Below are 13,118 nucleotides of genomic sequence, written 5' to 3' on the forward strand. Positions count from 1 at the left end.
TTTCCAGGAGGTAATCTGGATGTGGTTATCGAAGAATTTAATAGAGAACACATCACTGGAATAAGTGAAGAAGCTCCTAGTTTTAAAATAGAATGGGAATAAGAATCATTAGGCTAACCATATGTGAAATTATTTAGTAGGGAGGCCATATCCAAGCTAGAAATTGGAACAAATTCCTTAAGTTTGGACCCACTGAAGAAGTTAACAGAGACAGGGTCATCTGCAGGCCGAAACCTGGTTTGAATTGATTGGATTTTGTCCTTAAAATAATGAGCCAGCACATCACAGCTGGACTGCAAATAATTCAATGTGGGTACTGCCAATTGGGGCGGGGGAGACATAGCTTTCACAATTTAAAAAAATGGCCTTGGATGAAGCTTTAGCGTTCTCAATTTTACTGGTACAAAAATACATTTTTGCTAAACTGATTCCTTTGTGACAGATGTTTAAACTTTTCACATACTTTGCTTTCTTAGACAGAGTTAGGGATAGACACCATTTTCTATCCAATTGTTAACAGCATCTTTTCAGAATTAACACATTCTGAGTAAACCAAGGAGACTGTTTAGCCCTGTTCACAGCTGTCACAGATTTGTAGGGAGCCAGAGTGTCAAGTGTAAAAGACATCCAAGCTTAAAACCTGGTCCAGCTTCCCACAGGAGTTCTGGAAAGCTCAGGCCGAGCTTCAGTCAGAAGGGGGATGAAATCCTGTTTTTCCAATAAGATGCCCTTGGACAGCTGTAATTTTCCTGCTTAGCTATTTGGTGCCTGCAGCCTGTCTCTGGGTCACATGACTGGGTGTAGCTGACAGTGGGGCTTTGTGTATTCCTCCTAGACAGCAACACAATAAGGAGCTTAGGTGTGCCTGGATGGGCCATCACTGGCCGAATGGGAGGGAGGAGCTGGGCATAGCCCACTTACACTTAACTATGCTGTGTCCCACACAAAGGACTGCACACACCCTAAAGTTAGTCTGGAGCCAGGGTAAGTAAGGCAAATGCCTATGCACTTCAAAGGCATGCTTCTAGAAGCTTCTCCTCACTTCAAAGGCACAACTTGGTGTAAATGTTGGAACTCAGACACCAACTCTTCAGTACACTTCTGGACTTCTGGATATTCTGCAAGGAAGAAGGACTGCTGAGCTGCTAAAAGGGCTGCCACTCTGCAGAACCTGCTGCTGTCTTGCCTAGGTGAGAGGGACTAGACCACCAGAGTGACCCCAATGGCTAGTTGGCTGGCATCCTGACTTGTGCCTCAGGGACAAAAGGCTCCAACAACCATGAACCCAGCACCTGAACTCTGTCATCTGAATGTACCCTGCTAAGTTGTGCTACCCCAGTCCTGGACTCTTGGAAGTGGACCTAAGGTGCTCTGCCAGCTTCTGTGGATCAGGCAGAACCAGTGCATCGCCTCTGGCGCGCACCGCAAGCCGAAGCAGAACCGATGCATTGCCACTGCAGAGTGGATTGCACCCATCGCAAAGACACACACACTGCATCGCAGCTGATCAGAACCGCCGTTCTGCAACGCATCCTTGGAGAAGGCTCTTGCATACCTTGTTGACAGCAGCCTTGACAATGGACTCCACATTGCAGGCTCGCAGCTCATCGGAAACAAAGCATCACCCCGACTGCTCAACGCATCCTCACCGCCAGACTTTGCATCATAAGCCATCATCGATGGGATCCTTGGCAACAACACATGACCTCACAACACAGCCTCGCCCTACATCTAAACCAACTCATAGCTTCAGCTGTGAGGTGCGTCTTCAATGCAGGTCCCTACAACACTCTTCAAACCACAACTTAGTGTACTTTGTTCACCAGGTCTAACTGAGTCACTGTAGCTAGTCCACGCTCCATAGCGGTCAGACTGAACTTGTGACTTTGTCCCAGTCTGGAGCGACCAGATACCCACAGTTAGCGCTTTTTGGTGCTATTTTCACTAACATCTTTAAAATTGCACATCTCTGGTACTACTATGTTTATTGGCATTTAATACAATCAATACACTCATGTTGTGACACTGCAGGTTAGAAAATACGCTTCCAAGAATAATTTTTTACTTAAGGGGTTCATCAGTTATATAACCACTTGTTACTCATACCTACATATCCTAAGTCCTTACATATTCCAAGTGAAGTAACAGCATAATATCTAAAGGAGAAAGCAGGTAGTGATGACGAAGTATAGTTTTTTACACCAATGGAGTCCCAGCACAGTTGTACCTAGGCACCCAGGATATTTACAAACAAGATATAACCATGACTTGGTGTCACTATGTCACATCCTTATTCCAACAAAGTTACAGGATCAAGGGAAAGGAGAATGAAAAATGCCCTTACATGTATAACTAATAACAGAACCAAAAACTAAAAAAACCTAAACATTCCTATAAAAGAGAAGAAGAGCCTCAAAGAAGATTGGGAGAGAGAGGGTATCTACACAGAAAAAATAAAAAGGAGGAACCTTCTCCATGGGAGGTCCCAGGGCAGCAGGTGTGAATCATATGGGAGGGCGGGGGCGAAGGATGAACTGTAAGGTGTATATTAGGTTGTCACCCTAGATTGATAGTCTCTTCATCCACGAGTCTCTAGAGGAGATTTCCCCATCACCTCCAGCTAGCTCCTCGTCTTCTCTGGGCTCCCCTCCCCTGCATAATCTAGGTACCCCCAGTCCTATAGTATTTCTGACCACAACCCCACCAATGGGCACTGCAGTATCCCCTGGCATCTTCAAGAATCAGTGCTCTCTCCGCAGCCCTAGTCCACACGATGCATCATTCTTCCAAGTGCCCACTACAGGCCCCAGTGTCAATTTCCAAGCCCCCACAATTAATCTCCTAGCAAACACAAGAGCCAGGTCTAAGAATCGAGAACCAACCTTTTCTTTATGGGGCCTATAAAATAGTCCCAGCAAGCAAATCTCCAGCGTGTAAGTGAGTTCCAAGTTCAGGGTTGCATAGAGGGAATCAATCACTGCTCCCCAAAATGGCTGCAATTAGAGAGCCCCAAGTCATATGGGTAAAATCTACATCTAGAGGAGCACACCTGGGCAGCCGCATGGGTCGCCTCCATAAACGACCTGGAACCTATGGGGGTCAGATAGGTCACACGAATATAGTGAAATTAAGAATATTTCAGTTTTATACTTCAAGAGATCTTCTTCAGGTGCACCTGAACCTTATTCCACTCTGCATTGGTAAGATCTCAGCCTAATACCGCCCCCCACCAATACCTAGGTATCAACAGAGGTTTCTGAATCATGGTGGTCAGTGACTAATACAGCCACTTCACTAAACGTCGTGTCGTGCCCACAGATACCAGCATTTGCAGTACCTCATGTGTTCTCAGTTCATCTCTTTCACTGGCCCACAAGTCCCCAAATGTTCATGTCAGCACCTCAGAATTAAGGAATTGTCCAATTCCAGTTTGTATTGGTGCACCAGATCCTCCATCAGAAGTAGCAAACCCAGGTGAAAGTACTCGTCAACTGTTATCAATCTGGCATTTGTCCACGCAGACACCTGCCAGGTTTTAAAGAAGGTATCGGAGTCACCATGGAACAGGTCAACCAGGGGAAGGGCTGGTGCATAAAGGGGGGTCCCTGCAATCCTTTGCACACAGTGTTTCCACCACCTTGGGGTTGTTGCCAAAATGACTCTAGTCTGGGGGTTACTATTTTGCTGGACAGCAACTTTGCCTGCAACGTGCTCTGATTGCGAGAAAGTCCCACCAAGCCAGTTCTTCAAGTCTGGTCCTGTTGAGCTACTGGGTGATCCCCTGGAACTGTGCTGCCAGAGGTACAACTCGAAGTAGGGTGCACCCTAGCCTCCCTTATCAGGTGGGCACTGAAGGTCCACCCAGGAGACCCTATGACGGCCTCCAACCCAGATTAGGTCCCCAGAGCAACGAGTCTGTGCAGGTGTTTGGGGGACAAGCTGGAGAGCTAGGACTTTACTAAGGATTTTAAAGTCCATGTTACACATGGACAGTGATTGAAATGCTATGGCATGTATGCCCTGGATCTCAGTCTTAGGGAGTGGGATGACAACTGCATCGCGTGTGGACGCAGGCAGAGCTCCGTGCTGTAAGTAATCGGCATAAAGCAGCTCCAGTTTCAGGCCCAGGATCTTAGCAAAAGAGGAATAAATCTCAGCAGGCAAACCATCAGGCCCTGGGGTCTTCCCTGTAACTATATCTCTGATGGCAAACTTAATTTCCAGTACTGTCACTGGGCTTCTCAGTGTTTTTCAGGGGTAAGTTCTCGCAGAGATAGTTGTTGCAGGAAGGCTGCCTGTGACTCTGGTGGCTGTGCCTCCCGGCTCCTGTATAACTCTTGGTTGTACTCCCGAAATGAGCTATTAATGGCCCCGGGGGGGAAGTACAGTGGAGTCCCGCCCTCTGCCAAATTTGTGTAATAGGGGTTCCATAGGATTGTGGCTGGATAAAAGCCAACAATCTACCTGGTGGTCCCTCCTTGTGGTGTGCCCTGGCAATGTAGCTCCAACAGTTGCGGCAGGGCAGCTGCTCTAATACCACCTTATACAGCTCTCTGGCCTCTCGGAGGGGAGACAATGTGTCACCGTCTGTACCCAGGACATTGTCTAGCTCATGGAAGTCACCATCTAGTGTACACAATTCCCTTTCCAATTCCTTCTTGGCCCCAACTGAGTGACCCAGACAGTGCTCTCAAACAACTACTTTAAAGGCTTCCCACTCAGCTAGGCTAGAGGAGGCGCAACCGTCATTGAGTTTGAAGTAATGGGCGATCAGTTCTCTCAGTGAGTCCTGAAAGCAGGAACAGTGGGCTGAGTCGTCACACAGGTATTTCCAGGTGTTTATCTGCCAACCAAAAACCCAGCAGCAAGGGGCTATGATCTGAGTGTGTGCATTCCAGGCACTCAGTGTGTGTGTGTCACACTGGCTCAGCCTGTTGGAACAAACACATTTATCTAGTCTTGTGTGGAGCTGCTAAATGTGAGAGTAATAGGTGTAGTCCCATGCCTGACTGTGTTGAGTTCTCCAAGAGTCTAAAAAGTCCGATTGAGCTAGCCAGTCATGAAAGCCCTCCGGTGTCCTGTGTGGCAATGCCCCAGCTAATGGTAGGGGGAGTGGTCTAGAAAAATGCCAGCTACACGGTTAAAATTACCACTCTATAAAAGGTCGCCCGACACCAAGAATTCCAGGAGACTGGAGAAAAGTCACTTGGTTTTGATTTGTGGCGTAAATACTCCCTAGGATGACGTCCCTGCCCAAGAGTCTGCCCTTTAGTAGGAATAGTAGCCCTCTCAGTCAACAATGAAGTGAGGGAGTTCAAAGGGCATTCCAGCTCTTATCCAGATCAATGCATCCCCAGCATAGGCATAATAGGAGGTAGCATACAGCTGACCTTCCCATCTATGGCTCAGACGTTTCACTTAGTTCCCAGAAAGGTGAGTTTGTTGCAGCATGGCTACCTGTACCTCCAAGATCTCAAATATTTGGGGATATTGTGGCACTTAGAAGCAGAACCCATTCCAGGGATGTTACAGATCATAAAGGTTAGCATATGGCATTTGTCCTGCATCTAAAGGAGTCACCAGTACCTTCCCCACTGGGCATCCCAGTGGCCCCCAGCCCCTCAATCTCCCCCATAAGTAATGTGTGGTGCAGACCCTGAGAAAAATCATAATCTTCCATCCCAGGAGCAGCCCAGCAACAGGCAGCCACCCAAACCTGAGAAATAAAAACATTGTTAGTGGAAAGCCGCCTCCAGTGGCCTCATAGGGGCCAATCAGGGAGGGGTGGGCCAAACTTGAAAGTAAAGGCCAGTTCTGAGGCAGCCCAGTGCACATAACTCCAATAGGCAGTTGTCACCACCCAGTATCACTCACCAAAGTGTCCCCACCAAGGCACCAAAGGAGGCCACATGCATCACACATTGGTCACTGTCCCACATTTAAGCCTCCCGTATATCCCACTTTAGCAACATAGAATCAGTGCATTCTGGCCTACCAGTACTAGGCAGTTCCCCGGCAACAGCTCAATGAGTCAAATGAATCATTTACTGACAGAGGTGTCACAACTGGCAAGGTGGTACCATCTACGACTGAGGTCTCAGACTCCGAAACCACTGATCTCCTGTCCAATGATGTACCAGTGTGATTCAGATTGGTGCTGTGCCACAGGTTTCGCCACTGCTTAGAGCACCGCAGCACGTTCCTGCTCACTTGGGGGTGGTTTTTTTTTTCCAATATTGGCTTCTCAGGACCCTCCTTGGGCGTTTACGGGGTTTATCATCCAGGACCCTCAGACTTAGGTCAGACCTTTGGCAAAGGAGTCCCTGCTTAGTAGGCCTCTAACCAATCCCAGGCCCCAAAAGGGTCATCACATGTGTATGGTTCCATCCAATACAATCCTAAGCCTGACAAGAAACATCAAGGAGTTCTGAAGGTCCTCTGCCCTGAGAACCTTTTCTACCTCAAGGTAAGTGGCCCATTTAGCCTGCTCAGCAGCTGTGAAGTCTGGGAACACAAACAGTTTGCTGTTAGCCACTGCAAACAGGCCCCCTGCATGTGCCCTTTGTAGTATAATGTGTCTGTCTTTAAAATGCAGTAATCTATTCGCCACGGACGAGATGGGCAGCCAGACGCAGGTGGACAAGACTGCACCCTATGGGCATGTTCCAGGACAAAAAAGGAAGTTTGGTGGTTTGGGGCAACCTCCGACTGGAGCCATCGCTCAAGGAGAGTCATCCTTTTGTCTCCTTTAAAACCTTCAGGAAGACCGACCATTCTGATATTGCTGCATCAATTGCGTCCCTCTGCATCTTCAGCTTGGTGTTCCAGGATGCGCACCTTGTCAGTTAGATCCGCCAAGTGACTAGAGAGCATCTTGTGTTCGAGTTGCAGTTCACCAATGGTGTTCTCCACATCTTTGACATGGTCTGCCAACTTGGCAAGCTCGGCCTGAAGAAGCCCCAGGCCCACTGACACCGAGATGATGTCCTGGTGGACAGTGCCTTTAATATCAGCTATAGCAGCAAGTATTTTGTCTGGGTGAAGGTGGATCGATGCCGGTGAGGTGTCTGTCTCCCTGATCTCCACAGCAGGGGGCTGTGCCGGTTCTTCTGTGCTCAGTTGGGTTCCAACCGCCTTGGTCTGTGGTTTCCCCAGGGGTGCAGAGCGTTCAGGCCCTCAAGATTTGCAGCTGGCCCCTGATGTCTCCGGGTGATGGCGCAAGCATTCTTGTGTGGACCTCTCAAGTATTTTGTAGTGGTCCCCTACATCACAAGCGGTGGGGGCTGGAGTATCGGCACCTGGTTTGGTGAGTTCTTGATGATGTCTCATCCCCATTTCTATACCAGTAATGACAATGTAGTAGAAGCAGGTGCGTAAGGTCCAGCATCTTAGGCAAAAGATGCCAGAGGCCAGAACAACAAGGGGCACAGCCGCTTCTCCAATGCAAGAGGAGATCACTCTGCAGGGCAATTCAGCAGGCAGTGGCAATGGCTCGTATTACAATGTGAGGGGACCTGCCTCAGCCACATCAGTCAACTCCAGGAGCCCCTTGGGAGATCCAGGGTAGTGAGTTCACAGACCAGGCGCTGCCCAGCCAAGCAAGACTCTGGTACTAGAGCAACGGGGTTAACAAACATGCAGAAGGGGAGCGCCTGGCAGCAGGTCTGCAGTCCACCTTAGTGCCAAATCTCAAAACAACACAATTTAAATGACAGTACGACCAATTTGGCCACACAAGGAAGCTCCAGTCTAAAATAAGGTTAAGACGTTTTATTACAAGCTCAGACTCAAAGTTATGTAGACAATTCTCAAAACAAAGTTATAAGGATACAGACGAAAAAGATTCAAGCGAACTAACATCAAAAGAATTAAACATTTGACAATAGCTATGGAAAACATCAAAAGTATGATTTGGTGGGTAGAAAACAAGTGCTGTTCAGTTCTTTTAAGCATAAAGGCAATTTAACACAGTTTTGGACTGGTTGTATAGCACTAAGTCACATCAGGCAAAAAAGGTCAAGTAGGTCTTGATCAGTTAAATAAATGTGGAAATAAACTAGTTGCATCTTCATTTTTTCCACAAAACGCAAAATAAATATGCATAAATACAGATAAAATGAGCAAAAAATAAATATAGATAAATACAGACCATAATGTTTAAAAAGCAAATCCTATTAAACCAGGAAATCTAATAGCAATAAAATTATTTTTGTTGGTACGATTATATAAGAAACCTACCAGAAATGGCATGGGGTAGACAGCAGGCTCCTCAAACAAGGCAAGGGAAAGATCCACGACAATGAAAAAGTAGATAGCTAGCTGCATAGTCCAGTGGTTATAAAAATAGTAGAGCCTGAAAAGAAAAGATATAAAACTAAATTCTATATTATGAGGAAAATAATGAAAAATGAGTAAAAAATAATGTGTTTAGCAATTGTATAACAACACACGAGCAAATTGGTAAGTTCCATTTTTTAAATCTATCCTTCATGTGTTGTCACATGAGGGTGCAATTATGCCAATTAACTGTACTCTGAAACATACAGTGGTTATCAGGATGGTTCACAAACACTTTTGTATCATTTTCCTCGCACAAATCTGGCATCCCTGACAGCCACTAGCGAAGCCTTGGATGTAGTAAAATGCTCGCTTACCATCACTAAAGTGGCACCAGGGACCAGGTGAAGGAAAACGCATGCTTTCTGACATGCAACAATAAGACACTGGGGAAAGAAGGACTCGGAAAAGTAAGCACGGAAAGTTCAAGGGATTAGAATATGGTGTGATTTGTTTTAATAGAGAACATTTTGTTAATGAACTTGGGGAAATCACCAACATATTTGTAATCAGATCTCTCTGATCGATTTGGACATATTTTTGAGAAATGGTACTGTAGTCATAAGTAACAACCAACGCCACAGAATTTTTTTTAAATGTCTTTAACGAAAGATCGAGGCATGGTATGGTTGATGGTTACAGTACTATTCTATTTGAATTGCCTTACACCACTTGTCTGTAGATATAGTAGCATATTGACAACATTGATTTGCTTTTACTAGTGTTACCAATTTGATATCATAGTCTTCTCTGGTTTCAGGCAATTTTTCATCTAGCAAATCACAATCATCTAGCAAATCACAATCCCAACCTGAACCCTGTCCAGCCAATACATCAGGACCTCTCTAGGGAAAACCAATATATATCACATCCCTGTTCACTCATAGAGAACTGCCTCTTAAAAGAGCCAATGGGAATATATACGTACAGGTCCCTCTCCCTCTAAATAGTGCTAATCAATACAGCAACATATTCACTGCTTTTACTATAGCAGTCATTCGTGTGGGGCTGGACCCCCACACAAACCTCTGGCATTATTTATTACTCACAGTTGCTGCTCTATGGTCTATCTCATAAGAGAAAATATAAAGTCATACACTGGACCTCTTCGACCTAACCTCTCAACCTTATATGTTAGTCCACAAACCAAGAGCAAGTAAGTGAGTCGGAGAATGTCTATCATGGGAAGCCTACGTGTATTTCCGTTCCATTAAAAAGAGTGAAATGCAAACAAAACCTAAAGGCATTTTCATTGGTTCACAGAGGAGCTCCAAAAATTAAATATGAATAAGTGCTGTGTTATGTTGAGATATGCAGCTAACTTCACACTCACCAAATGTTCCATGGCACTGAAGAAAAGATAAATTAAGTCCAGCAGAGAGATCTTTACTGCCTTGCACAATTTAAGATTGTTGTGTTTGATACTGATGCAGAAGGTAACAAATTCCAAATGTCAGTTGCTTCGGCTCTTACATATAGATTTTCAAATCTTAACGTCCTAAAGTTGGAGCTGCCAATATGCGATGAAGCACAAAAGAGAAAGCGGATGCAGGTGCAAGGTGTTAACGTTTAAAGGGAGGTAAATTGGACTCTGATATTGATCTCATTGTCAACCACTCAGAAGGCTTTGTATTCCATTATGTTGTCTGTCGGGGAAAATGGCCATGAGCCGCCTGTTACCTCCTTGAAATCCCAAGTGCTCGGGACAAGTCGGAGATCCATCAAATAAATTATCAATTTCCAAGGAATGCATCCTTTCAGGACAATGCAAGCCAACTGAATAATCTCTCTAACTACGTAAATCCCTGTGCAGTCACCACTCAGGGCACTTAAGCCTTTCCTTAGCACCAACTGGGGAAGAAAGAGAGGAGTTCACTGTATTAAAAAGAGATGGTGATGAAGGAACAAATGGAAAACAACAGAACACCTTCAGAAATGCCTTGTTGGAGTGTTGGACCTAAACAACAGAATCCTGTATCCTATTCTAGTGTGAAGGCTCTAACGATCCCCCAGCACTAAGGACGAGCTAAAGGACCAAATTCACCATATCACCAAGGACTGATGAGCAAAAAAGCCTTTGATTTAAGAACATAAAGGAAACATAACTGGGGAGACAAAAGTCTACAGCACAACAAAATTACATCTAAATATGGTCAATGGGATTGGAATATTAGATAGCGGTCTCAAATGGGAAGTGAGTGAGTTTAGGAGAAATCAAATAGTTCACAGATCATCATGAACCGGAATGTCAGAGGCAAGTCTGTGACAGCAAATTCTCAGTCTGTAACACCACTTAGCCTTAAAGCCTAATTTATTTAAAGGAAGAGGGTTGACAATCCCCTTTGAAAGAATGGAAAGGGATTCATGTGGGTGGATCCACTGAAGATGTAGTAGGGCAAGCTGGCGGATATGCAATCGCAGTACTAGGCACTGTCTGCTAAAGACACTAGATGAGATTACCTCACCACTTTATCTGTAGGTTCTCAGGACTATCGGACTATGGGCGAAGTCACTCAGGTGAGGGAGACAAAACAACTTTCTGTAAACTGTCAAACCCCCCATAAAAGAAAGGAAAACACAACAGGACAATCTGTCCATAGGAATATACAATGGGACATAAGGATTGAGGAGTTTCCAAATGTGGGACTAGAGAGTCCCTCTTCCTGTGTCCACATCCTGGGTACTGTGAGACAGAGATCAAGGTGAAGATAGGTGGGCAAGAGGTAGAGAGTGGCACCCTTCCTACCTAATGTCCACCCATTTCTGCTTCCATACAGCTTACTGAACCATCCCTGGGCTTTGGGAAAAAGTTGTTGGATTTAACAGGAGAATGGGGGCTTGAACAAATGGTCATGTCCTAAGCTGCCCTGAATTTGTTGCTGAGTGGTTAAGTCAGAGTAAAACCTATGACCTTTGTGTTGACCAATGCTTATGTTCTACTCTTATAAAGGGATACTAAATCTCAGTCTCTGCTTCTCTCTGTGCATTGGAATTCCAAATCCATCCTTCCATGTGTATAGATTTAAGAATGAGAATTCAATTTACTAATATCCCTTCTCCTCTCACTGCAGTTTTTGCCTAAAACTCTGATTCGATATGGAAAAATAGAATGAAACCACATTCATTTATATAACCTTATCATTCTTTATTGTACAATCTGTCATTTTTTTACCTAGTGTATGTAAGAGCCAAACCCTGGTTAAACTGCAAATAAAGTTTTAGGTTGCTGACTATAATCAAGCCATCTTGATTGGGCTATCTAGGAGACCTGTAGAAAACTCATGCCCTTCAACTTGCCTTAGCATGGGCCTGTGAAATGTTGGGTTCCTTGTCACAATGTAACTGTCATGTAGGAGAGGGAGCAGGAATGTGGCAGTGCTGTGTAAGACTGCACCATCCTTTAAGCAGATGGCTAATTGGCATGCATAAGAATGGAATAGTGAGGCACTATAGCAGTGGAAGATGCACCTATGGGGTTTGAAGCCCCTGCAGATGCAGAAGAGGGTGGAAAAAATTTAGCTTTCACTTTTGGGGGTGGAACCTTGTAATGGCCCCTCATGTCACCTCTGGAACCAAACCAGCATGAATAACACATGCCTTAGCAGAGATCAATTTAGGGTTCTACCAGCACTGCTAGATGTATTATTTGTTACCTCAGGGCCACCCATGCACCACACCCACTGAAATCAGAGAAACCCTTCTCTGTCCCTTTCCTTGCAGCAAGCATCACAGATCAGGCATTGAAGATTCAGCAGTCCTCAGAAGTTTCACTCTGAGCTCAAACCTGTAGGTTCCCTTTAACTGCTCTATAATGATGCTGCTCACTTCGGCCGACTCCCTGATACATCTGACTACACAATACTTTACTGGCCAGTTCACTGCCAAATTGCAGTAATGGAAGTCACAGGTACATGCAAGATCAGCTCCAAATACGAGATCTTCATTGGAGCAACAGCTTAAAGCGGACCACTCCCTTGCTAGCCAGAGTCAACTGGCTACCACTGGAATGCCTGCATTTAAACAAACACATGAAATCTTACTGAGGTAAGATTTTAATACACTGGTTGCATGAGACATACCTCATTATAACACACCACTGCCTTTTTGACTCACAAACTCACTATCTTTGGTGGTCCAAGGTACAACTGCAGCCTAAAACCCACAGGCTGGAGAATAAGAATTATGAGAAAGAATAAAAACAGAAGGCAACTGGCTTTCTTCACTGATGCACCTGGGATTTGGAACAATATCCCTATATCCATCAAGAACACTCCAACCTTGCGTCAATCTAGGAAATTGCAAAGAATACACCTCTTTTAAGAACACTACATCATGATGCAGTTACAGTCCACTTTCACTCTTACAACCTACCTATCTCTGTAATCACTCACTGACTGTATCTTTTCTTTTGACATTGTAAAATACTCCTTAATTTTCAGCAGGGCAAATGCTACAAAAATAATACATACATGCGTGGATTTTAGTTTTGGTGTGAGCCCCTGCCTTGTGCAAAGCAGCAGAAATATCCACTGAATATTCCTGTGGTTAAAAGCTGTAGCAATTCCCAACATGTAGGCCAGTAGGATAGTAGGTAAGTGTACTCTTGGAAATTAACAATTAGATTTATCAAAGGCATCCTCACCCAGTACACGAAAAAGCCTGGTCTCCCAGTCTCAATTCTGCCAGTATAGACAAAAATTTGAAAGAGGTAAATGCTCTGTTGACATTTAAAAACAACATGGGGTAGGAGATAATATGTGAAGATCCAGAAAGAACATATG

The 13,118-nt window shown here is 44.9% G+C and overlaps 1 protein-coding gene across 1 annotated transcript in view; it reads right to left on the reverse strand.

The window, feature by feature from the left end:
- LOC138296005 (two pore calcium channel protein 1-like) overlaps positions 1 to 13,118 on the reverse strand; it is a 538,306-nt gene that overhangs the window by 437,005 nt on the left and 88,183 nt on the right. Inside the window, exon 3 of the mRNA XM_069234709.1 lies at positions 8,239 to 8,353. Coding sequence (XP_069090810.1) covers positions 8,239 to 8,353 — 115 coding nt within the window. The remainder of the gene's footprint in view (positions 1 to 8,238; positions 8,354 to 13,118) is intronic.

Source organism: Pleurodeles waltl, chromosome 5 (genome assembly GCF_031143425.1).
Source record: "Pleurodeles waltl isolate 20211129_DDA chromosome 5, aPleWal1.hap1.20221129, whole genome shotgun sequence".
Lineage (NCBI taxonomy): Eukaryota > Metazoa > Chordata > Amphibia > Caudata > Salamandridae > Pleurodeles > Pleurodeles waltl.